The 27,334-nt window shown below is 40.0% G+C and overlaps 1 protein-coding gene across 3 annotated transcripts in view; it reads left to right on the forward strand.

Moving 5' to 3' along the window:
• The first annotated feature begins 263 nt into the window (after positions 1 to 263).
• Positions 264 to 27,334, forward strand: part of chl1a (cell adhesion molecule L1-like a) — a 48,254-nt gene continuing 21,183 nt past the window's right edge. Inside the window, exons 1-16 of one of the 3 annotated variants that reach the window (XM_085443105.1) lie at positions 264 to 441; positions 17,868 to 18,030; positions 18,401 to 18,509; positions 18,609 to 18,796; positions 18,899 to 19,021; positions 20,989 to 21,159; positions 21,500 to 21,538; positions 21,686 to 21,797; positions 21,903 to 22,084; positions 22,222 to 22,356; positions 22,882 to 23,022; positions 24,575 to 24,686; positions 25,719 to 25,882; positions 26,199 to 26,364; positions 26,711 to 26,835; positions 27,004 to 27,108. In XM_085443105.1, coding sequence (XP_085299231.1) covers positions 17,949 to 18,030; positions 18,401 to 18,509; positions 18,609 to 18,796; positions 18,899 to 19,021; positions 20,989 to 21,159; positions 21,500 to 21,538; positions 21,686 to 21,797; positions 21,903 to 22,084; positions 22,222 to 22,356; positions 22,882 to 23,022; positions 24,575 to 24,686; positions 25,719 to 25,882; positions 26,199 to 26,364; positions 26,711 to 26,835; positions 27,004 to 27,108 — 1,954 coding nt within the window. In that variant the 5' untranslated portion in view covers positions 264 to 441; positions 17,868 to 17,948. Of the gene's footprint in view, positions 442 to 14,581; positions 14,738 to 17,867; positions 18,031 to 18,400; positions 18,510 to 18,608; positions 18,797 to 18,898; positions 19,022 to 20,988; positions 21,160 to 21,499; positions 21,539 to 21,685; positions 21,798 to 21,902; positions 22,085 to 22,221; positions 22,357 to 22,881; positions 23,023 to 24,574; positions 24,687 to 25,718; positions 25,883 to 26,198; positions 26,365 to 26,710; positions 26,836 to 27,003; positions 27,109 to 27,334 lie in introns of those variants that run through there. The other 2 variants (XM_085443106.1, XM_085443107.1) reach the window with 2 other exon arrangements.

The raw sequence follows: 27,334 nt of genomic DNA on the forward strand, positions 1-27,334 counted from the left end.
CACACACACACACACACACACACACACACACACACACACACACACACACACACACACACACACACACACACACACACACACACACACACACGCACAGACTCACTGCTTGTCCTTTGACCTCTGAAGCTTCCAAAATAGAAGAAAGACCTTGTGGAGACTTGTTGCAGTTGTTGACTCCGCACTTCTTGGCTGTCGTTCAAAAAAAAAAAAAGTTTCTCACAAGCGGAGGATGAGGTGGAGGAAAAAAAGTGCGCATGCAGCTAACTTGACGTAAAGTCTTCCAGAGGGAGATGTTTGTCATACCGTCAGCGCTTAATCATAGCGTGGACTAAAAAGTTGTCATCCACTTAAAATGTTAAATAACAGAAGCGCCTACCGTGAAAGCTGAGGGCAAATCCCTGATAGATTGATTCATCACTCCAGCTGCTCTTCTTCGTAGGGGTGAGTAGTAGAACAAAAAATGTGACTGCCTTATGTTATTTTAGTCTGACTTGCGGAAGAAAGAGGCGTTCAGCTTTGTAATAGAGGGATATAATGCGAGAAGAGTGGATGGGCTATTTATCAGTGTTTATATACAGAGGCAGACTTTTAAAAACCTGCACTTTTACCTCAGCATGATACCGGAGCTCAAGTGCCAAATCATGTAGTGAAGATAGAGAGCCACAAATCCCTGCAAAGGTTCTCATTAGACTCTTACCTTCTTACTTTAATGTTAAAGTCACCTGCTCACTTTCCTTACATCTCTTCCAAATGGAGGAAGCTTTACGTGCAAACGGTTCATAGCCAATAAAGGGGGCAAAAGATCCAGCACTGGTACTGGTATCTGATCCGTATTTTGTTTCTATCCCTTGCTATATACATGCACAAGCCTTTTAGTGTCACCTGTCACACCTAAAGTGCTTTAGAGACAGATACATTTAAATTCCATCTCTCCCCACAAAAAAAACGTAGAAGAAGAAAAAAAAAAGGTTCAGAATACATGAAATAGTGAAAGGTGTGTTGGGTTGTATCATTTATCTATTTATTGTGGAAATTAAGCCATTTAGTGGTCATTAAATGTTTAAAATGCGCAAATTGATGTTGATTCATCTCATAAATCATGGCACCCCCTAAATAAGCTGCCTTTATATGTTAAAAATATTGCAATCAGATCCGTACTAAAATTTATAGTATGGCCCAGCACTAATAGTGCGTTTCACTCTCTGTTACTCGGTTACTACGCCTCTGAGAGGGTGAGGAGCAGTGGTGGGTTAGTGGGTGAGTCGCCCAGAGCATTAGCCAGGCTTAGTCCTGTGAAGCTGGCCTATTCAGGACTCTGCAGCTTTGTCATGGTGAAATGGGTCGCATCTCTTTCTTTGCGTGACCCAACATGACTGAAATGTGGTAATTGGGGAATTCTGCGGTCCTCACTCCCTGTGGTGATGTTTGTACAAAGCTTTCAATAAAGTAATTTACAGTAGAACAGGCTGTGGCACGAGAACAGGGTCAGCTTTTAATTTTAAAAAACCATCCTGTGTTGCGATTGTTGTCAGCTTTTTCAGATTTTTCTCGCGTGTCAAGGGTCCTGTAGTCTCAGCCGATGGAAACACACACTGTGAATATGTGCATACAGATGCTCTTTGCAGATGTCTTTACTGTTTTTGTTTGGATATGTGAGACACACGCACACGTGCACACGCACACACGAATGTGACAACAATGTTGTTTGGTCTGTCTGATGGGTGGCCTGCAATCAATCATAAGGAGACATATTTATGTGTACAGTAGCAACTACTATATATCTCTCTTTTTTAATGAAGACCATCTTTAAAGGACAAATCATAATTTTGATGACCACCGCAGATAGGACAACATTTTCCAAGATGTAGAAATCACCCATGACTGGTTACCTTATGACTAATGACAGAATTCAGCCTCCGGTGCTCTACATCCTCAAGTCCAGCTGCAGATTTTTAACCTTCAACAGTAGGGTAAGCAGTTTATACTGAAAAAATATTTACTGGTCAAACAAAACCAGACATTCGATTTTCTCACATTTAGAAACATAAAAAATTTCAAACACCCACTGCAGTTTCCCTGAATCCAAACTGAAGCTTGCATTTGATGTTTTTTATGCAATCAAAGTCAAAGATCCTCAGTTCAGGATAGAATTTTGGTGAAGAAACGACTGCAAACAATACGCTGATCAAACTAGTCAGTTCAATTTTCTATTGTTGGCTCAAACAGTGCACAGAAACACTCAGTTATTTTGGCTCTTCCCAGTTTAGTTTTTTTTTTTTTTTATCATCCAGGTTGTTTTAAATAAATGCTTCCAGAACAACATGAATTGAACCTTCCACATTCATGACTCACCGGCATTTTCTGGTTTATTACAGGCACAGAAAGGATGGTAAATTTGAAATGTCAGATGGTGAGTGGTTTTTCTGAGTGCACTTATTGTGAAGCAAGTGACTGAATGCAAACTGATGGTGGATTCATGCAGGAAATGTCATAACACTTTGACACTGTGAAATAAAAATCAAAAATCAAAACTTTCAAAAGCAAACACGGGAGCTCCACAGTGGCACCAATGAGACACCATAAATGAAACGGAGTGCCAGGAAAGCACCTCCTGCTCCTGCTTTTCACTTCACAGGTTGTACAATACATTGTCACCCCGGTACCGGCATTTCAGCATGTGTTGTAACATGCTAGGCATGTTGTCTCCACCTATCTCAGCTACCTTTTGAGGCAAAAGACGAGATAATTGCTTTTTGGCAACCTACATAACCCTCTACTGCATACATATACTCTACTGCATTGTATAATTGGAGCCTGCTGCATTAGTAAATCATGTCCTTCTATTCAGAGGCTGAAACTTGACAGAGACACCTCCATAACTCTGTAACATACACATTTTATTGACTTAATGTTACACTCTAATATCCTGTTGTACATGGCATATGTTTCCAACAGTCAGCTGTTGCTTTATAGATCGCGTGGATTTAATATCTTGCCAAATGTGTTGTGACAGAACAGAGTATATTTAGCTGCCGTCAGCATTTGAGCAGCTCATGGTTATCCATTAGAAGCAGATAGTTTAATGTAAGAGCCTTACCAGGCAGGGGGTGAATTTCTCAGCCACTTAATCAGTGATGCATGGGGAAGAGTAAAACTCCATGCCAGTCACTTATAGTCAACAAAATTATGGTATCAACATGAGGCCACTGCTTGAATGACTATAACATAACCCAATAATCAAATTTAATGGTAGAACAGACCTGATTACTAATGGCTTTGCTTTTCTGTCGCTTCCAGAGACATTTCAGGCAGTTTAATGTGCGCGTTTCTTGTTTTCAACAGAAATTGATTTCTGTTTTGAAGCTGCTGATGAGGCGGTTGGAGATTGCCATTGTGAGAAAGTGAAAGAACAAAGTCAAATAAAATTTTCAGATCTGCGATTAGCTGTTTATCATAATGGTCTTTGTGACTTAATGGGCAGAAGATGTTAAATGGTTTTGTGTGCACAGCTATGCAGCCACAGTAAATTGTAAACTAATAAATTCTTTGCTGCATAAGTTAAGTTACAGATAATTCACAGAAGGCTTCAAACAATTCATCTGTTTGAGGGGAACAAATTAAAGTTAGTGTTTTAAAGTAGACGGCAAAGGCAGCAGGATACTGCAGCAAAAAGGAATGTGGACGAAACAGGGATGATTACTATCCTAGAGAAGCACAGCGATCACATCTTTTGCATATTAGTAGACTCAGAGAACACGTTTGTGTGGATTAACTGGTAATCTGAGAATACCACATATATGAATAAATTAAGAGGAGCATGTGTGTGTCTGTGTGCTTCTGAACTTGTTCTTTAGAGTAGAGAATGAAGATAACAGCTGTGAGAATAGTGTCTTGATTGATCTTGGCAGGTTTAACTAATGCTTTGTGCAAACTGTATTTGTATATTTTTCTTGCATTTGATTCACTATCGAGTACCACGGCGCCATACGCGATCTGTGCACAGCCTTTGATACAAAACAAATCGACCAAAGAAAATGAAAGAAAACCTCTGAAAGAGGTTTTTAAAGTTCGACAAAGGTGGCTCTTTTTGCTCCAAGACGTTGCCTTTAAACTTGGTCGATAATTTAGTTCTGCTTCGTTGGTCCGTGTTAATTAGAAGATGACCACTGAAGATGCACTACAGCTCTGTGCGTATTTGGTGGGGGAATTTATTGCTTTGCTCCAAGGACAGTCAGTCCACCTTTGGAATGCTTGTAAAATATTTACAGCAGGCACTGACACAGGGAGTCACTGCGCATCAACACAGTGGTTTAAAATAGCGGGGGCACTGCAGCGTGAGAAACTGATTGTGTCTTCAGATTGTCTATCTTGCCATCTATTTAAACAATTGGTGACAGCTTTTGCAGGCATCAAACTTTCACTCATCATGGGATAAAGCTTTTATTCTCTGGAAATCCCTTACAAATTCCCAGTAAATCTTCCTGACATAGATACCAGTATTTCTGTTACCATGGTTGTTTGGCTTTCTGCCTTTCAGCTCTGGCAGTTCCTAACTACCAGGAGCAAAGGTCATGACTGCTCCAGCCGACAAATGTTGGGTGAAATCAACGCCTCACGCAGGGGGCACAGATAACTTTGGACCCCGTCTAAATTGGAGCAACTGATACTTCTACACGAGAAGGTTGGGATGATCTGGCTTTGAGAGCGGTCACGAAGGCTGTGCTCAGCCTACTTTAACCCCCCATGCTGCACCTTCAAGAGTTTTTCGACAAGTTCAGTTGACAATAGGATGAATTCCTTCCAGTGAGTGGGGAGCATGGTGTGTTGGCACTTGAAATGCTCTTCACAGCATTCTGTTGGACTCTCGCTTTTGAACACTGCCCTCACTGTTAAACCCCTTTTCCAGCACAAAAACATACTTTTAGACAGAAGGGACAGAAATAAGATGCGCCATCTTCAGCACATCGCCCTGTTGACTGGGACAGCGTGTTCCTGTTCCCGGCTATGAAGTAAACATCCTCTCTAGCAAAATATATCATTGGAGTTTTGTTGTTTTCCTGGAACCTGGAGAGAGATGTGCACCTTTAGATAGACTTCAGCAAAGTTAGGGCATATCACAAAACCAAAACAAAGTCTGAGATTGCACTTGGGTCACAAATGTGAAAATGTAGAGTGCTTTTGTTGAACAGGAGTCAAGAAAATTTGCCTATGACACATACCTTCTGTGTTCTTACATGTTGCCCTGCTTTGAGACTGATTTACATGAGCCAGGACAAGTTCACACTACACAACAAGAAGGCTGAAAGCAATTCTTTTAGACTTCATTCTTCTCTGCTCACATGACTCATTTAGTTGGCAGTATTCCTTGATGTTCACAAAAAGGATAGACTTTTGTGAAAGGAATATTTACAATGCTCTATATTAAAGATTGTGTGTAAATAAAAGCCACTGTTTTATCAGGTTTCCCTCCAATTAGTAGTAACTCTATATCATTTGATTACTATTTCTTATTTATGTGTTAAAATAATTATCATTTGATTATAATCACATAGTTGTAGCTGGTCAGCATGGGGCCCATTTTATTTAAAGTGGGAAATCTACAAATCTACAACCATTTCAACATTTTCAAATCTAAGGTAAGGTAATTAAAGGTAATTAAAGCATTTTTAGATGATGAAAATAGTCAATGTTTGCACTGAAAGAGCTAGTGAGGATAACCAGTAACAGAGGCCAGTGACTGTTTGTCCCAACTAACTGTTCAGTTGATTGCAGTAAACGCCTAATGTCATTATTGCTAATTAATGTTATTACCATATATTAAAATTAAACTCAGGGGCTTCTTTAATATTCAAAAGCAGTGATGCCTTTCAGAGTTTAACTGCTCTGTGCACATTACAACAGTAATACCACAGTATGCAATAATAATACTTTTTTACAATAATTGTTATCTTTCCCAGGTTTCTGAAATATTAAGCTCTCCATTTGTTGCAAAGATTAGCTTTGACCATAACATTCAGTGCAATAATTTCACTAACAACAGTCCTGAACTCAGTGTCTGTCTTTTCTGCCTGCTGGAATTCAATTCAAATGCTAATGAGCAGAATTCCCATGGATTTCTCTCTCCTGTGCCATAGATATCACCTCCACAAAACTCAACAACACAGCCCCCCCGCTTTCTTTCTGTTTTTGTCTCTCTCGTACTCTCTAACTTTCATTCTTTGTCAGGGTCGAAACCTTGCTCACAGCAATCTGGCACTAAACTGGTAGTACCCAGCGCTACCTTTCCAGCAGGTATTAATATGCATATGCATCACCATCAGGTCATGCAGCGGCTCTGAAAAATCAACTGCTATTTTCCTTCTTGCCAGAGATGCTACTTTCCCATGAAGATAAGATGGCTTAATATTTCTATTCAGATAAAATTTTTCTTTTGGGGGACATAATTTATTTATTTATGGTGGAGAAATCCCCTAAAACTCCAGTGCAAAAAGACTGTGGCTCACATTTGCTACTTAAAAAAATGACAGTTATAGCAATAAATTTCTTTTAGACCTGTTTAATTGTATGAAAATGGTGATTGTGTATCCTCCACAGTTATTCACTGTTTGACTTTTTCATCATGAGCTATTGCCAAAACTGAATAAACAGCACTAGTAACCATATGACTACTGTCCATGGGCTCCATCTAACTGTAATTGTAGCAGTAACATGTGTTTTAAAATGTGTACTTGTAACTACTTAAAAAAACTATTAAAACTGTCAGACTTCTTTCTTCATGGCAATATTTTGTGCTACCTTGAAGTCTCATTTTTCACTGCTAAGCTACCAGAGTGCTTCCTCAGTCCTAGTAGTAACCTTGTGTGAGAAGTGGAGGTATTTGCTAATTGCAAGCTAGCAGAGTCGCTTGGGGGGATGTTGCAATCTCTGAGGTGCAGTTATGAGACTTCACTTGATACTTGGCTCTGAATGTGGGACGAGCCGCCCTGGTTTTAATCACAGCTTGCCAGCTTGTTGAGTCTTTGTTGAAACATTTACTATTCTGATTGCTGTTGTCACATGTTACGCGGTGCACCTGTTCGTGACTGAAAGACGCAAAGCAGTGTGTCGTCTTCATATAAACTAATGTGGGTGGAGGGTAAAGGTAGCGTCGTGTCTGTCTGTTCTTTTTCGTCTATCTTCTGGCGCTTTCCTCTACACACCAGCTCCCAAACTTCCGACCTAACACAGAAGAGCCCCTAAAACACTCTTTAATGGACCCTTTCAATTGGACGCACAAACCAGAACAAACACTTTCATTCATGGTGTTCCAAAAATGCTAATGAAGCAAGGCCCTGACACTTTCACAGGGGTACCCCTGTCATGAGCCTGTGTTAGACAGCAGTGATGCTTTTGCTCAGACAGAGAGATGCAAGGTACAGCTCTTATGGTAGTTGTCCCAACAGTAACTTAAACCTACCAAGGCAAACGATCTTCTCAAGTGCACCTGGCTCTGAGCCATGGCATATATGGAAGAAATCAGGGGAAAAACCAGATTGAAATTCTGAAGAACTAATTGTCGCCTTTTCTCAAACAATTCTTGAAATTCCCCAGTTGCCTTTTACGCTGTCAACGATGTGGACAGTGCCAAGAATTTCTATATGTCATAGTTGAGATACGTAACATTTTCCAGGGAATCGCTGTATGCAAGTGACAGCCAACATTTGGTGATGATCTTCATACCTCAGCAGATAACTGCATGTGCTGCTGTGCTGCACTCACCAAGCTGCAGAGAAGACCATGGATTCCCAAGTGTGGTCAAAGTCCATTAATCTGCAGGTTGAGAGACTTCTCATCATTTAATCGATGATATACACTAACCGGACACATTATTAGGTACACCTGTTCATTAACACAAATATCGAATCACTCAATCATATGACAGCAACTTTATGCATTAAGCCATGTAGACATCGTCAAGATAATCTGCTGTAGCTCAAACTGAGCATCAGAAAGGGGAACAAAGGTAATTTAAGTAACTTTATATTCACATGTAGTGCTTTTCTACTCTTCCGGAGTACTCAAAGCACGCTATGCAACATGCCACATTCACCCATTCACACAAGCACTGTCTTCTATGCTTTTTAAGTGCTTACTAACTACCATTCACAAACACTCCGATGGCTGCACTCATGCAACTTGAGCCAGAGATCGAACCACTAACCATCTGATCAGTAGGTGACCTGCTCTACCTCCTGAGCTACATTACAACTAAGGTGATTTCCCCATATAATTAATTATCCTAGAGTTTACAGAGAAGGGCCCAAAAGAGAAAAGTTCGCTTGGTGAAAAGATGGCTTTGAGGGAACAGTAACTCAAATAACAGCCAAGCTATGCAGAAGAGCATCTCCAAACACAAATGGACTATGACAGCAGAAGACCACACTGTGTGCCCTAAGCTAAGAACTGAAGCTGCAAATCACGCAGGCTCACCCAAAATTAATGGACTTCTGCATTTTGATGGTAGGGTCAGAGTTTGACATAAACAACATGAAATCATGGATCCATCCTGCCTTGTATTAATGGTTCAAGCTGATGCTGGTTGTGCAGTGGTGTGGGGGAAAGTCTTGGCTCACTTTAGACCCCTTAGTACTAAATGAGCATCATTTAAACGCCACAGTCTACCTGAGTTGTTGTAGTCCATAACCATCCCTTTATGATCACAGTGTATCAGTCCAATGATGGCTGCTTCCAGCAGGATAGCTGACCATGTTGCAAAGCTCAGATTACCTCAAACTGGTTTCCTAAACATGACAGAGCATTGAGTGTACTGAAATGCCCTCAACAGTCACCAAATGCACATTATTTACATTTTACCCAGCATTTTACTTGGACAAGTACAAACCTCGATTTTCAAAATCAGATTGCATTTGACTGAAAGTGATCACCACGTGAAGTAGACGACGATAACATCTTTTTCGGTTGGTTTCTAAATAGCTTTGTAGTTATCTAACTGAGTTACTGGGATCCGCAGATTTCTGCGGTATAGGTTTGAGGGAAAACTTCGAAGTGACTCATGAGCCTTATTCTCTTGACATGTTGCAGCAGATGCTTTGAAACTCATTTATTTCCAGCTCATCAACAATAGGCAGACAACTAATTTATTTCTGATGAGTTTCTCACGAGTGAATTCTTTTTTAAATTAGTTGATACATAATAAATTACCTTTGCTTGTGGTATTTGTTTATTTTTTGGCTGTTATAGATATAATCCACGTTCTGTGCTGGTTACTCATGTCATTTCTTATTCTCACACACATATGAAAGTGACCTGAACTGCGTCTGTGAATGCTTTTCTTAACTAAGGAGGCTGCGGGCTGAATTTGTTTGAAGCGAGATAGAATAATTTATGTTTTTTAAAATGATACAAAGATTGCTGTTTTAACAGCCAGAAACTGTGTTTTGAGTCTTTAAAAGGCGAGGTGAGAGGTGATGTTGAGTAGAGTGAGAGTGTCCGCAATTATGTGTTCATCCTACAAGATGAGGCAAGTTGCATTCTTCTGTGAGGATTTATTACTTTGTCTGTGGAACTGATTTCTTTTTACACTTACAAACAGTGGATCCATATGGATCCATCACAAAATACTTGATGCACTATGACAAAACTACAGATTGAATACACATATTCTCTGGCATTTCAAAAAGAATTAATTATGACTGAAAACCACATTCTTATTTGTTACTTTCTTTCACAAACAGTGGCAGCAATGTGTTTATGGGTCACTGGAAACATTGCTTTGAATGAAATGAAATTTGCTGCCAATGTGAATTATGTGTTCTCCCAATAGCTAAAAAGAGCCACACTGACACCTAAAACTGAGTTGATCATTTTTAGTACATTACAAACAGAAGCCAATAGGGGCATATTAAATGATTTCCTTCTAATGTCTTCAATAATAGTAATTCTGTTGTAATATAGAAACATATAATGTCAAAAGTTGGTCAGAATGTAAACATTGTGCTTTAACTGACAACTTTTGCAAGTTTGTTAAGCAAACTAACGAAGGACAGCTGCTGCACAGATGACTGTTTTGAAGCAAAAACTCTTACAAGACTTTACTAACCCAGCTAAATACCACTTTAGGCCTTCGAGATTATCCCATAAACTAATTACCGGCTTAGTTCAGACAACAGAGCACAACACTGCTCCTTTATCTGCCTCTCTGCAACGGTGATGAACAATGTTTTGAGATGAAGGCAGGTTTGATGAAGTCTTCTTGTGGCCTGACTGTCTGAAGGGAGGAAGTTGAGTGTGACAGCTTGTCTCCAAACTGTCTGTCTCTTTGCTGCTAGCTATGGAAACTGATTAAGCTTCTGAATGCCACCCTTTGTCACCCTACAACTGCAAGGGACATATTTCAATAGTGATTCATGTTCTTTTATAGGCTGTCTCACTCAGAGGACTTTGACTTTTTCTATGAATGGAAATTCAGTTTATCTAGCAGTTTTTTAAAGAAAACACATCATTTCTATTGAGATGAAAGATCTGCAAATGAACTATCCTGCGCATAGTGAAATTTAAAGACTGTGGGTTGAGCATTAGGAATTTATAATCCTTATAGCGTGCGTGGAATGCGTGCCATTTGCGTGCCAGGCTAGCTCTTGTTTATTGAGGCAGCTCTTCACATGTCACTCCACAAATCACTGTGTTCCACAGCGGGAAGCACTTAAAGCACAACTGAGTGAGCTTGGCAGCACTTTCATGAGCAACACACACTCATCAGGCCTGCGCAAAGCACATGTGCTTTGCAAGTTACATTCACATTAGGCAGTGACGCAAGGAAACCTCTGTTGTGGTGCTAAACTGAATGAGCATGTGTTAATGACTGAAAATCTGTGTGGTGTTTGAAATTTCATAACAAATCTGCGGAGGAGATGAATTTCAGGAAACGAGCACAAAGACAAGTGTGTTTACAGGAGAGTGATTAATAGCACAAGGAGCATTTTTATGTGTAACTTGCCACGTGCCTTTGTATGCATTACAATGTTTTTTTTGTAGCTTTTTCTAGTTTCGAATGTGAGCTGCTGCACATCTGTGGTTTTAAACCTGTTATGCCTGTATAGAGTGTAAAGCGGAGAGCTCCGGCCTCTTTACATAACACCGGCAGCACAGGTTTGATGTGGAAATGTTTGATGTATGTCAGGGAGCTGTTTGTGTGAATTCCGGGCATAGATGATTACCGGCATGTTTAATTGCTTGAAGGACTTAAAGTGAAACGATGAAACCAACAAGTTACTACAGATCAACGCTTTGAATGTGGAGGTAGGAGCAGGCACGTTGTTGCTGTTGACAGGGGAAACAGGTCAGTTAAGGCCACATTACATATCACTAATGCTAATATTGTATTACAGCCACTTTGAGCTGGAACTGTACCAGTTTACTGGTGAGTACAGGTAGTTTTTAAGATGGCTCTGTATTTTTGAATACATTTTTTTGTTTTTTAATACTATTACAGCCGGAATGAGTGGCCTACCGATACTTACCCATCAGCGAGACTGAGTAGGTAAAGAAATCATAGAAAGAAACCAGTCATTATCTGAAGAGATCTCAGGGTTTGTCATAATTGTGGACAGTTGAAATATCACTTCCACTTCCACAAAACATTGCTTACACTTATTTTGTCTGGGTGTTAGTTTTTTTTCTCCAATTTTGTAGATCAAACTCTAAACAATCTGAATAGAACGGCAGCTTGGATTACTTATAATAGTTAATCTAACCAAATAACTATTATTTACTATGAAATCAAAGGTACTCTGTGACATAGTAGTTCTGATTTACAAACAAATATTCTTCATGATTATATTGTTTTCTGAAGAAGTTGTTTGCCAGCAGATGTTTGTCAGAAACCCGATAGCTGCCATTTCAATGCTGACAGCAAAACTAGTCATGCTTTCCTGTGCGCTTTTGTCACCTGACACACTGAAATTGTAACTCAACATCTAAGAATGTGAAAGAATGAGTTACAATCTTAGCTGCCGTTGCGACATAAAGCATAGGTGTGCCTCTCTTCGATGATACTCATTGTATGCACGTCACAGACATGTATTGTTGTTTTAACCTAGTCATCTCGTACTACGCGCCCTGCTCCATTATTGTATGTCAAGCTTTTTTGAAGGCAAGTTTGTTTGGTAGATATTTTGCAATTACCATGAAGTCTGTAGAAAGAAGCCTTGTAATTATCAGAAAGTACCAAGAAGGTTAGAGAGGACATGCATTATGACAAAGGTACTGGGGAGGGCTACGCTGCAGGGAACCGAAAGTCTCCTTAAAACATGAAAGGGTGGAATTTGCAAATGACGTGTTTCTGTCGTTTGTTTTAAAAGCTATGCGTGGATTTAACAAACACAGTGAAGCTGGTCATGAGCAGAGACTCTGAAAACACTTTTTTTGTCCATTCTCCTGGAACGCTCTTTATTTATTTGTGTAGGAGCTTTGCTAAGCTGAGTCATTTATGGAGTGGGCTATAATTAGAATAATGATATTGTGAATCTGGAGTATATCATTTCTTTTCTTTTTGTCAGTTAACACAGTTTAATAGCAAATATTTGGTCCTGTCTAGTTTAAGAAAGAGCAAGGCTGTTAGACTTAGAGTTGGGAAGGTGCGGGTGACTGTCCCAATCACAAGAATTTGATGGGGTTTAGTTAGCAAATAGCCGAAAGACTAAAACACAGTGGACAATATATTAGGTCAATGCCACAAAACATAAAATTCTCAGGAGAATTTTTAAGCAATCGGCGGGCAACCTGCCTTATTTCATGGACACACACATGCTGAGAGACACACACACACACACACGCATGCACACACATGTCGGGTATTCATATCTTGTGGGGACATCTAATTGACATAATGCCTTGCTAGTCCCTTACCCTAACCCTAACCATAACCCTGACACTAAAACCACATTTTGAGTCTCAAAAACGCCTTCAAACTTGTGGGGGACCAGGATTTTGGTCTTCATAAGGGCTGTTGGTCCCCACAAGTATAGTAAACTTCCAATTTTGGTCCCCACAAAAATGTTAATATCCGTATACACACACACAGACACACACGCACACACACTCACAAACGTACACAGTCTCTCCTCTCTCCTTTTCATCGGGCTGTAATTCGTGCCTGCTGCAGCCACCTTTAACGAGGTAACTCTATACTGGATGTATTTACTTAGATCAGATAAGTGGTCGTGCTACAGCGATTGTCTTTTTATTCACGTTAATCTGAATGCCCATTCAGCCTAATAGCATGTCAAACGATGACTGAATTCGGAAGTCTGTAAGAGGCTTGGCCTTTTAAGTTTTTATGTGTTTACAGGAACTGTGCTCTTCTAAACATGGAATAGGTTCATTTAAAGCGATGACAGCTCTCTTAAATGAAGTGCATAATTATGTCCAGCCCTTCAGTGCTAAAAGCGACTTTAGGTTAAACTGTAGTCAAGTGAATAAAACGCTTTGATTTAAAAGTAAAAAAGCTGAACAGTAAAACTAAAAAGTGCAGCTTTTGTAATTGTAATTGTAGACAGATTGTTAAGATATTTAGACTTCAAATTTTAGTGCAAATGCTTTTCTTTTTTTTCTTTAATTGCTTATTTTTACTTTTTAATTGGGGTTATAGATGTCCTAAAAGTGAGAGAATATTGTGTAAGCCAAGCAAGGAGCTTACACTAGCAGTCTTCAGACTTTAATATACTAGAGAGTAAATGTCAGCTCTTTTTCCTGCTTGGATGACCCTACAAGGCACCATGAGAATTCTTCACCCTCTTAGTTCAGTCATTATGTCTCCATTAGAATAAAAAAAATGATGTCTAAGGTAGAGTATTGTAAAACAAATCTGGAACAAACTCAAGACCAATTTAATATGTCTTGCCCATATTGCAAATCCCTGCTTTTTTTTTTTTTTTTACTTGGAATATAAACAAGACCTGATGAGGGAACTACAGTTAGATAACATCAGAGGCTCTACATACGAGAAATATTTGTTTGAATAGCTGAATGAGAAATGCAACCTTCGTAACATATCTCCAGATAAGAAACTACCTTGAGAAAATACAGGAAGGTAAAGCCAAGTCATGCCTTTTATCAGTGTTTTTCCATGCCTCCGTCTATCAATACCCTGGAGCACTGCATGGGAATAAAGTACACTTCCACAAAAGATCTGGCCTTCTGAGAGAAGATGACTCCGTTCTCTTTTCAATGGAGCTAAGACACACTGCATTAAAATCATTGAGACCGAGCCCGGTGTAAATGGGCGTGCATAGTTTGTAGAGGGCAGGATGGAAAGATCAAGGAAAAAGGGTGAGAGAGAGTGAGCTGGAGAGGGGGACAGACATGCCTGCGCTTCCTCTCCACCCATTCTTTAATGCTTACTGAGTAGCCCCGCAGTGCACCCTTTGTCCCAGTTATTGTCACAGGCTTAGAGAGCTTCTTTGCCAAGTGAGAGGCTTTGGCGACATATGTCACTTCAGTGAGTCTCCTGTCGCTCCTTGAGCTGCTTGAGTAGAGGGGCGGGCAGGGAGGCGTGTCTGTGTACCAGGAGGGGAGCAACGTGAGGTGGAGGAGGAAAGGACATGTCAGAGATGTTGATTCAGAGAGAGTTGTTGGAATGATCCCCTGGAGGTCCTGTACTTTTTATGCGGACTTGTAGGGCTGCTGCCTTGAGCCTCTGCTAGAGGTGGACATAAGATGTCAAATGACTCAAAAAACTGTAAGTATTGGTTACTTCATGAACAGGCTAATTTGTAGTCCTTGGGAAATGGTTGGTTTCTGTGCTTACTCCCTCTGTATTTGAGTGGAATGACATAAAATCAGTTGTCTGTAAGTTTGCAGCCTGTACTCTGCAGCTGCACATGCACAGTCTGCAGAGCTTCTGGTCTGTCCGAGGAAAGGCTGTACTAAGTTTGCTTTTAAGGAAGTAGAGGAGATCATTGTATACAGTGTGGGCTGACAAGGATTAGTCATGTAGAAGACACACTCTCTTCTGGCCAGGTATTAGCCTGGGTTACACAATCCCTGTGGATTTGTGGCTATGAGCTGTCATGTGTCAGGTAATGCATCTCTCAGCTCCGAAAACAAATCCTTTGTTATGTGTTTACATAGTGACTCCACCCCATTTATGCTCCAAGGATTTTTGAAATGGACTATGTCAGCTTTGTTTGAGTTCTCAGTGAAGTGGCAGGTTTGCAGATCTCGACGTGTGTGCAGAGTTGAGTAATTTGCCTGACCAACAAAGCAACCAACAGTGCATTTGTACCACATGAATGAAATTGGCCTAAAATCTGTTGTCGTGTTGTTAGGATAACTGAAAATCTTTTCAAAAGCTCGAGCTTCCTTTTCCCCCCCCCTCCTGTGTCACTTGAGGACTTGCGGGCCTCTTGCCTGAAGACGACTTTGCAGAGTCTGTTTGGCTGATGGAGTTTTCTTCCTGTCACATAAATCTCAACACTGTCACTAAAGTTGTTTTTAATGCCAGTGCAGTGGTACTCTGGGTGGTCTCCAGTGGAAAAACTTTATCTGTGTGTGCCGGTGTGCGAGTGTGTGTTTTCCTCTGGGCTTGAAATACACACTACTGTTGTACCAGACTAGAATAAGCGTGGCTTCCAGCTTCACTGCAGCATGAAAATGTTTGTTCACTCCACTGGAACAAACATCTAACAAGCTTTGTAACTGTTCCAACTCAGGAAAGATAATCACAATAAGACCTTATTGCAAACAATACTTTGCAGCAATCTCTCTTAATTTGTTTAATTGGTTCTAAATTCGAGTGGCTTAATCCTAAATCGAGTCTATAACAATCACCACATTAACCTTGCTCACTAAGTGGGAGCAGCACATGCAGCCATGTGTCCTTAGAAGAACCCAGAGTAGCGCTCAGCCATTGTTAAGCAGCGTACTGTATGACTGCTGGAGCTCACCGACTTCATTCTACTGATAGCAGGATTAACTGGAGGGTGAACCCATTTGGCATTGCCGGTGCTGCTGCCACAGTCTCAACACTGTGAGAGCTAAGCCGTGAAACAGTGACGGGCTTAGACCAATTTATAAACTGCCATCTTGGATCTAGCGATCGTTGCAGACAGCAGCTTAGCTTTTGTGCCAGTCGGGTTTACTGTAAGCATGTCATGCGATGCCACCAGCCAGGCTTTACAGTTCAAAGGGTAATCACAAAACAAGTGCTCTGCCACAACTTCACAACAATGAAGGACATGAAATGGCTGTTGTCTTCAATAGGATATCTTGCATCAAGCAGTCACAGCTTCTTTAAACTGACCGTTTTCAGAATATTAAGTTTGCTTTGTTTTGTAATCCATTGATATTTATCATGGAGCCTGTTCAGAAATCATTCAGCATATTTAAAATAACAAACTAAGGAAGAACATTTAATATATTTTTAACTGGGATTATTATTGCATTATGTGTTTTCAACAACACCTTTGATGACTTTCAGAAATGAGCCTGTCTGTGCTTTATCAATCAATCAAAATTTATTTATATAGCACATTTTAAAGACCGAAGTACACCAAAGTGCTTTCCAGTAAAATCATGATACAGATAAAAATCACAATATAAAATAGAAATTACAGATATAAATAAAATATAAAATAATTACATAATCTAAATGCAAAGCCAGATGTAAATTACCCTAATTAGCCTTGAATGCCAGGTTAAACAAATAGTTTTTAGACGTGATTTAAAAGACTGAATGGAATCTGATGCGCGAATATGAAGAGTTTAAGAGTATTCCATAACCTGGGTGTGGCAACGGCAAAGGCACGGTCTCCTCTGGTCTTCAGCCAAGACCAGGTTGCACTAAGAGCAGTTGGCCCGATCTTAGTGCTCTCTGAGGGCTATACAGACAGAGGAGATAAGCTAGGTAGACAGGTGCCATATTGTTTAGGATTTTATAAGTAAACAATAACATTTTAAAAATCAATTCGATATTTAATAGGGAGCCAATGTACGTTGTCCAGAACAGGGGTGATAGGATCATACTTTCTAGTGCCGGTCAAGAGACGTGCTGCAGCATTTTGGACCAGCTGCAATCGCTGAAGAAGAGAAGATTGTAGGCCCACGTAGAGAGAATTACAATAATCCAGTCTTGAAGTGATGAAAGCATGAATGAGTTTCTCCAGATCTTTGCGTGGTATATAAGGTTTAGCCTTAGAAATTAGGCGTAGTTGGTGAAAGCTGGTTTTTACCACAGTAGAAACCTGTTTATCTAGTTTGAAGGAACTATCCATGAAAACGCCACGATTCCTAGCAGCATCAGTGAGGTGGTTAGCAACAGGCCCGAGTGTGCCAGTCAGTTGTCCCAGAGGCATATTTCTATCATTTAAAGTAAGAAAGTTACGCGATAACCAGTCTTTGACATCCCTCAGACAATCAAACAGAGGATGTAGTGAAGATGAAACATCCCCAGTCAGGTGGAGGTAGATTTGAATATCATCAGCTTAGCAGTGAAAAGAGACATTATGTTTTTCAAAAATGGAGCCCAAGGGCAGCATGTACAGAGAAAACAACACAGGACCCAATGCCGAGCCCTGGGGCACACCACAGCGAAAAAGGGCAGAAGAAGAGGAATATTTTCTCATCATGACAGAGAACGACCTCTCAAAGAAATATGATTTAAACCATGATAGAACATTTCCTTTAAGGCCTACTACTTGTTCCAACCTTGCCAAAAGGATATCATGGTCAACCGTGTCAAAGGCTGAAGTCAAATCCAATAGAACTAAGCGCCCAGAGTCAGCGATTAGAAGAAGGTCATTGAAAACTCTTTGTAGGGCTTTTATGGTTGAATTACTGAGCGTAGGACTTCTGTTTTCTGACTCTTACAGGTCCTCTTTGCCTTCCAAATTACAAGTGACAGCAGTTGACCAACACATTCTCCTGATCTCTGTTGTCTCCAGTGGAGGGTGATGACTTTGGCAGGGAGCCTGTCGCTTCGTCTGCTTTTGGCCTTGACCACCATGGCCTCAGGCCTTAATATCCCTCTAGAAGGTATGAGTGTCATGACACAAGTGCTTACTAGTTCTTACTTGTGCTGTGCTGAAATATGAAGAGTCATTTAACACAGTTAAATTCACATGGAATGCCTGTGCTCTGCTTCATGTGAATACCGTAAGATCCACAGAATCAACACTCATTTTTAAGGCTTTTTAAAGCTAATTGACATAAACTGAGTAAGAGTAAGTTTGTGTTTATTATTATTATTATTATTATTATTATTATTATCATTGTGTTTGACCGTTCAAGGCTTTATTTGTGCAGTATGGCTGGCATACACTTGTGTGTATTATATCTTATTTACTTCAACAACTTTAGTTGTCACCGTTCAGTAACGATTTTTGTATGTGGCTTTATTTCATAGTGGAACAGCCTCCGACCATAATAACGTATACATCAGGTCCCATAATTGTACTTCATTTTGACACGGCCATTACTGTCAAGTGTAAAGCCCGGGGCAATCCACCACCAGAGTAAGTGCTGTCAAGTGACATGAGTTGAAACAAACAAACAAGCCAAACATTGAAGCCTTGATCAGTTGCATGGATGTGAATCGTATTTTGCTCTAACAGGTACAGATGGGAAAAGGATGGCCAAGCATTTGTCCCCCCAAACTTCCAAACAATCAGAGCAAACCAGACAAAGGGCTTACTTGTGCTTCACAGTGAGGACATGTCCAAGTTCGAGGGAAAATACAGATGCTACGCATCGAACAAGTTGGGAACTGCTATGACAAATGAGATCGAGATTAAAGCTTTCAGTAAGTAATCTTTAGATAAAAAAGATCAAAACCCAGAATTTTGCATTTCAATGTCATCACTGTTTTGTTTTTCATGTTGTTGAACATTTGCTTTTCAACTAGGTATCCCTAAGTTTCCAAAGGAAACCCTCAGTCCCATTGTTGTTACTGAGGGAGAACCAATCACCCTGAAATGCAACCCACCAGAAGGTGTGGCCCCACGTCTTATCTACTGGATGACTGTTGGTAAGCCATGAGGCGGTTTATCATTTTTGTGATTTATATATTGCGTATTCCAGTTTATTAATTTGTTAAAAAGAAAAAACAACTCTTATTACTGCTTCAAAGCAGTTTTTCTAAAAGTGACTGGGGGACAGCTGAACGATTATTACCCCACTCCAGGCTCGCACTCATGTTTGTGGCGAACCAGATGCTGTATTTAATGCAGTAATAAATACAGCCCCAGCTTCTCCACAGGAACTTGGAGCTGTATTGATCACCAGGGTCTCCACAAACAGGAGTGTAAGATTGGAGAGGGGTGACTGTTCAGCTGTCCTTCAGTCCAGTCATAGCTCTCCTTCACCGGGTGGAGCTGGCTATGCAAGACCAACCAAAGGTCCACATCACTACAGTATCACTGCGTCTAGGCAGGATTGTGATATTGAGGCATTCAGTCATAATGGTAGCTCCTCAACATTGGGGTGCCAGCTGAGTGCATAAACTAGATGTCTAAATCTACAATTTCTCTCATACTGAACTGGATTATTATTGCAGCAGTGCTTCATCAGTAGGCTGACCTGCCTAATGATAGTCTATCGATGAACATTTTTCCAGGAAATGCTTTAAAAGCACTGCTTAAAAGATCACAGCAACACTCAAGCTAGTGTTTTAATTTTTCCTCAATGGTTTGTAGATGAAAAAGGAAAAAGGCACACTAACTATTGTATTTTTACATGATAAAGCCCCACTTTTTAGTAAAGTTGGTCATATGTTCTAATGAGTGCTATTGAAATTGTTCAAATAGGCACCCAGAAATTCAGGAAAAAGGAGTAGTGTCTCAGGAAGAGCTTAACCACATGCTTTGATCTGCTTTGCACACTTGGGGCATAAATGTGCCAACCACATAATATAAAGATTCCTGGCTTCCTAATTTTCCACATATCCGGTCAATTACAGCATAATTGTCAGTGTGGTCAAATGACTACTGCAGTCTATTACTGTCTATGATTGACATGTTGCATCTAGTAGTTCGGAAGGTGTTTGACGTAACAAAAAGTACTTAGTTTAAGCCATGCCTTCGCTGTTCCTGAGTTTGTTATTGGACTTGCACTGTGGAGCGCTCAAAGCTGGGGTAGTTTTAGATAGTGTGAATCTCTATCTGACTGCACCAGAAAATCCCCACAGATGAATGTGGCTGGTGACACATTGTATCCTCCGGCTATCAGCAAAGTTAGCAGTGACAGTAAAGACAGTTCAGGTAAAGGTACACACTTGAGGTCCAAGTGTTTATTGCACATCGGGGTTCTTTTCCCTCCACCACCGCCAGAGAAAGTGATTCACTGTGTATAAGGTCACCTCAGTTGTGTCTGAAGTACTTCACTGAAGATCCTCAACCTCCTCCAACAAACCTGACTGATGTCAGGAAGAAAAAGTTAAGAGGCTTTCAGCTGCTCAGAAGGATAGATCCAAAGCCATAGGGCAGAATGAATGAAAACACTTGTGCAGAGCTGTTGTTTTATATTATGTTTCAATCTGTTTTTTTTTTATTAGTTTCTTGATACAAGATGCAATGTGGAATCGAAAGGCTGCCATTAAGCTTAAAAAACTAAACAGATGTTGTCCATCTGGTGACATCTCTGTGTCTGCTTTGCGTCCACAGTTGTGCGTGTCACCGATCCATTATTGAAATACTGGCTATATATACCTTATATTCTGTTGCAGTGCACTTATGAGTTCACCAGGTCTTTGCAAGAACACTCTTTAGAGAATAACTTCCATATAAGATATTAGGCCACACTGCAGTTAATTTTCAGGCATGGCTGATTTGACGTGTTATCATCTAAAAAAAGTCCCTCTGATGCACCCTTTAAAAGTTTCTGTCCAATTGGCGCCTTCTTATCAGCCAACATGAATTTCCTAGGCACATGCTATGAAGAGTTACAATTGTTGTAACAGTGATTTCACATTATTTATACAACTATGTTGTTTTCCAGATCTCCAGCACATTGAGCAGAATGAGAGGGTTTCCATGGGAACTGATGGCAACCTGTACTTCTCTAATGCCTTAAAGAGTGACAGTCGCCAGGATTACGGTTGCTTTGCTGCCTTCAACAGGATACGCACAATTGTCCAGAAAAACGCCATGGCTGTCGTGGTCAAACGCTGTAGGTTTATGACAAAATCTCTCTGGCTTGGAAACTGCACTGTAGCTCACTTGTTTAGCATTTTGTCAATATCAGACCTGCAAAAATGTTACGTGTGGTACATCTCATCTTATCACACAATCGAAGATGACCAAATCACTACGACTTCTTCAAAGCAACTTTTGATCTTGTAATGAAGCGGGGCTTGCCTTGTCATGTTAATGCTGAAGGAAGTTTTTGTTATGACTCAGACTGATGACTGATATTGCTGATTGTGTAACTTTTGTTGGTGAAAACAAGCCAACACTCTTACTTCCAGTAAAATTGCTCCTGTATTTTATTATGTTTTTTTATGTTCCAGTAAAACCTGCCAATGACTCTTCAGAGAGCAGCCACACTCGTGAGTGATAACCACACATCAAAGCTTTCTTTCATATTATCTGAACAGCCACTAGAAATTGACAATAAAGCGTGTGTGCAGTTTAGAAAATAAGTGGATAAAATTATACATCAGAGCAAGAAATGATATTGTCTGCTTTCGATGCAGCTGTGGCCCCCCCAGTGAGAATACCCAGCCTTTTGCTGCCCTCTGGTGTTCAGACTGAGAAGGTGTTGTTGAAGGGAGAGGATCTACAGCTCGAATGTATACCCGAGGGATTGTAAGTGCACATTCTGTATCATCGCTTCTGCAGTCATGTTGTCACCATATATAAATAACCGTTTTGTTCATTATGGTGTTAACATGCTATTGTCTCACAATCTAGCCCTACACCATTTGTGAAGTGGATAAAAATGGGAGAAGTCATGAGTCCTCGGGTAAAATTTAACAACTACAACAAGCTGTTGAGCTTATCAGCAGTGGAAGAGAGTGATGAGGGGAAGTACATGTGCACAGCTGAGAACTCTGCTGGGAAGGTTGTCCACTACTTTGATGTAATAGTGGAAGGTTAGTCAACATCAGGAGCTAATTACGCTTCTATTTGTGGGAACATTTGTTTATTTGCATCAAAGAGAAAGCTCTTGACACGTGGATGGCTGTTTGTTTTATCTGAAATCATCATGACTCCTCTTAACATCTCCCAGAGCCACCAAAGTGGCTGACAGAGCCTCCTCAGAGCCAGCTCACTGTGATTGGGTCTGATGTGCACATCAAGTGCTCCGTCAGTGGAAAACCACAACCAGCAATAACGTGGAGGAGGAATGGAGTAATGTTCAGAGGTGAGTGAGAATAATTGTTGATGTGGTTTAATTCATATTGCGCCTCCGGGCAGGAGGGCAGTGCAATGAGCAGCTATCCCTGACGTCAAGCTGGAGTAATGTGACAGGCAACAGTCTGCTTAGTGTTTGAAATGATGAGATAACAGATTTTATTTTTCTCCTTCAGAAGTTGAAAGGCAAGGTATGCTGAACAGAAGCATGCGCTAATTAAAAGTAGTTGGTGCCTTCTCTTGTACAGTGTCTGAGTAGGAATCATTTGTTTTGAATATTATTAAATTTCTCAAAAGGAAATGTGTTGTGGCAATGTGGCAATATACACATAATTACGTGGGTTTTTAAAAGGTTATATTAAAGAGAAGCTGCTATCTGACTCTTATATATTTAAGTTGTATTCAAAACATCTAGATTTTTTACAGAATTATCCAACACTGATGCTGGTGCTATCCTGAAAAGAACATGTTGATATATTGAGTTGCTTTTATGATGATAAAATTGGTAATTTATTTATGTCTGTGTTGCTGTCAGATGACCCAGATAAGAGGATGCAAGTGTTTGATGACACTGTGATACTTTTCAATGCCAAAGCAGAGGACAGTGGCGTCTACCAGTGTGAAGCCTCCAACAGACACGGAAATATTCTAGCCAACGTTAACATCGTGATCATGAGTAAGTTCTGTGTTGTAGTGCTTTACCTAAAAAGTAGCTCATAATATAACATCTTATAATAATATGCTATAAGGAACTGTACTGGAAGCCAGTTTTCTTTAGCCAGTCTCATTATTTTTGCTGATAGAGATTGTTTTCCTGGTATGATTCATAAGAAGAAACACTTACACCCACTGCTTCATAGCCCTGAGATTTTCTCCAGTATCTTATCATTGTACATCTAAGATCCACATCTAATCATTATTTGCCTATTAGGGTGAATGTAGAGTTTTCTTTCAGCTGAAGTCTGAGTGGACTTCCATTTGCTGTAGTATTCTTTAGAAATGATAATGGAGCCTTTATCCAAAGCACCTCTTTTCTTTCTTTCCTCTCATTCACACAGTGGTGGCAAGGAGCTCTAATGCAAGCGTAGCCTGATCATCAGGAGCAATTTCAGGGTTCAGCGTATTGACTAACTGCAGTGTAACTGATTTCTTAGTTATTTGAGTATTTGTTATGCTTAAATGATTTAGATCATTAAGCACATTTTAATATTACACAAAGATAACCCCAGTAAATACAAATGTAGTTTTCAAATGATCATTTTAAAAAGTTCTTCAAAGATACCTGGAGGAAAAAGCAACTACTGGTCTGTGCCAGTCTTAGCAGCAAGAATTGCTTAGGTTGGACAGCCTTGAATAAAAACTCCTTTCTTAGATTATCCAGTTTTTAAGGTTGAGTAAGTAATTTACTACATTTTAACACTTGGTTAATGTTAGTTGTTAATATTACTTCTAAGGCATGAGTCACCAGGAGACATTAAAGGACCAGTGTGAAAAATTTAGCAACACTTTAGGAGGAATTTGTAGATTTCAGCCAAATAAATACATAAAATAAATTAAGATTATTCTAATACTTATTATACTTATTCAGTAAAAGGACTACGTGTTAGAATCCCTGATAATGCTTTGCTTCAAATGGAGAAAATCTTGAGGGATGGCTGTTATGAGGAAAGGCAGCCCAGAAACTTTACCAGCGAAACACATCGTTGTGTGCCTCAACTTCACACGTGTTTCGGTCTTTTACCCAAGCTAATCTGCCTTTTTTTTTTTTACCTTCCTTGGTTAGGGTTTAGGGATCTGATCTAGTTTTCTACAATTTTCAGTTGCTAGTTCCCGGACTCACTGAATGATCTTTGTAAGTTTTGGTCTGATACAACATCAAAAACAATGATAAAACAGCATATGTGTTAGAGTGGACCTGCCTTGTGTCTCTATCTTCACATCTGGTTTCAAGACCGCAGGACACCAACAGCATTTTGTTCCTTTTAGCTATTATCTTAGCTGCGTCAAATGACCAAAATGCGGTGATCTTATATGTGCAAATTACTTTCATGATCAATTATCAATCACGAATATGTGAAAATTAGAAAAGTCATTCGAAAGATGGAACTAAATTTACTGATGATGAAGATCACGTCCGTTTAGTTTGTGTCCATTAAAGTATTGTTTAACAGGCAAATAGTTTTGTCTCTACAGTCGCATTTGAGTCAGCTCCTTCCTCTTGCTTTTAGATATGGCTCCGCTTATACTGACAGAGAACAACCAGGAGTATGCTGCAGTAGTAGGAAAGGAAATCACCATGAACTGCAGTGTTTTCAGCTCTCCACCATCCAGCATCTCTTGGTAAGTAGAGCTGGGTTTGTCTTAACAAGTAAGACAAGCAAGCAAGTTAAAAGCGTCATTAGTAATTTACACTTGCCTGCCTTTTAAAATATAAGAAATAGCCACTTTTACATATTAATGTGGAAGAGTGTAAAGAGAAGCAGTCTAAAGAATGAACCCGAGAGCACTATCACAGCAGTGAGTCATGCTATCACTCCCACACTGCTTCAGGTGTCTGTATGACACGCTGTGATGTTGACACTTATGTCTGGTTAATGAGATAATCATCTTCTGTTCCTTGAAATTGGGCAACATGAATCCCATTTACTATCACTGCTGCTCAAAAGAGAAACAGACAGTCCGAGGCAAGACACAGACGATGCCACAAATGCCAAATATTAAGATAGAACTTGTCATTGTAGAAAACCTGCGCTTCATTTCTAATCAGCAACCCTGTGTGTTGCTTTAATTAAGTAAACTGTGTAGCCCATCTGTTAAAGTTTAGTGGTGGTCTTGGGAGCTTGAAAAACTTCTTCATCCCAAGGATAAAGGAGTGCTTGGAGCTCTACACTGGAGAAATCAAACAGCCACTCCACAAACAACATAGAAGAGCCACCTCCACAGGATGAGACTCACCTGTACATTTACACCTAAAGGACAAAAAATATTTTGAGGATGGCAAAGTTCTCATTTTTGCATCAAGATGGTTTGAAAAAGGAGTAAAGGAGGCCATCTTTGTCTGCTGTGAATGACCATCGTTGACCTACATCAGCCACCTACAACGCAGTCCTTTGAATACTTCAACCCCCACTCACACCTTGTCTCAGGTGACCTCAATAGGTCACATGATAGGATCTAGTTGCCTCCTATTTTTCAAGCCCTTAAAAATAAAACACGGAATAATATATGACATTCTTTAAAGTCGCAAAAGTGAAAACACCAGACGCTTTCAAACTCTGAACTTGCAGCAAATCGGCACCTTTTGATTTGCATTTGAGGTGTTGGATAAGTTGTGTGGAAGCACCAAGTAAAGTTGAAAACTTTCTCTCCTAGGACCAAAGATGAAAAAGCCATCGAGGGGGAAGGTTTCCTTGCTTTTGAGAGCGGACAATCATTGAAAATCATTAACGCGGAAAAAGGTGACAGCGGGAAATACATCTGCGTTGCGAGTAACATGGAGGGCTCGTCGGCTGTCACTGCTGTGCTGGATGTGAAAGGTATCTCAGCAACATAATTACTGCTTTTTGTAGGCAGGGATATTCGTAGTCGCTGCGCACAAAGGTAAAAAGAAGAAAAGAAGGAATGTATTTCTTTTGAATATTCTGTGCTTTAAGTAGTTTAATAAAGCTAGGCAGTCTCTCTCATATATATATGTTGAATGTATGTTGAAGGAAGTTCCAGCCATAAACAGTCATTTATGAAATCAATGATTTGGCTCAATTTCAGAGACTCACATTGCTATTTAAATCAAGCTGGGCTTGTGAGGATTATTTCACTTGTGTTTTTCCCCCCTGGTTTTTGTGTTATCTTTAGACGCTACAAAAATTGTAGGTCCACCTCAGAACACGCAGGTTGACAGTGGGAAGTTGGCCAAATTGATGTGCAAGACTGAATATGATGCAAGTCTGCAGGACACGTTTGAGCTGGTGTGGAGAAAGGAAAACAAGGAGATCCCACTTTCCTCTGAGAAAAATTCCAGGTAACTGGTTTTGCTTTGATGGTGCTTTTATGCTGATGCTCTTACTGAGTAGAATAATAAATTCATCAATATAAACTTTTATGTGTATCTTGATCGGAGGATGCATTTTGCTGACATATTGTCTGCTCATCTCTATTTATCGTTTAACATGCTATGGTTTTAGTTACAGACATTAGAAAGTTAGGCTGTAGCATCAACCAGTGCACTTACTGGATAATAAGAGGCTAGCATGACTAAATTATGCATGGCTTTAAATTCTCTTTTATTATGCAGCTTTGGTGGAGGGGCCTCTGCTTGAGAGGTGGATTGAAATTACTTACTCTGACAAATCTTCACTTATGTTCAGATACTCTGTGAAAGGTGCCATGCTGGAGATCATGAATGTAAACCTGAGTGATCAGGGAACATATACATGCACTGCTAGAACAAGCCTAGATGAGGACTCTGCCACTGCAGTACTCACTGTACGGGGTAAGATGAATTATGTATGGTTAAATATTTATCGCACATTTTTGGAAATGATTTGGCTTCAAACAGTTAAATAAATATTCTGGTATTTGTTCATTAACACATTTGAGATTCTCTAGATGTTTTAGTTATCACGTTGACGGTTGACGGCTCTTTTGTTCTGCACGGCAGATGTTCCTGATGCTCCGATAAAGTTAGACCTGTCCGAACTTGACAGTCCAAGGAATGTTGTTTTGTCTTGGATACCTGGAAGCGATCATAACAGCACCGTAACAGGTAAAAGTTAATGGGCAAAAAGCAGAAAGCCTGGAAGAAGGTTTTTGTGTATTGTTGTAAATACTTGTTAATAAAGATAGGATAACAAAAAAATGGAACGTGACTGAATACTTTTCATTTATTAGTTACTTTTACATGTAAGACACACCCTAACTGAACAGAGTATTCAATTCAGTTCAATACTATTCATTTACATAGCACCAATTCACAATAAGAGTCACCTCAA

This window comes from Copadichromis virginalis, linkage group LG20, assembly GCF_057382275.1.
Source record: "Copadichromis virginalis isolate Kocher_CV1m ecotype Utaka linkage group LG20, C_Virginalis_male_GT1.1, whole genome shotgun sequence".
In the NCBI taxonomy this organism is placed as follows: Eukaryota; Metazoa; Chordata; class Actinopteri; order Cichliformes; family Cichlidae; genus Copadichromis; species Copadichromis virginalis.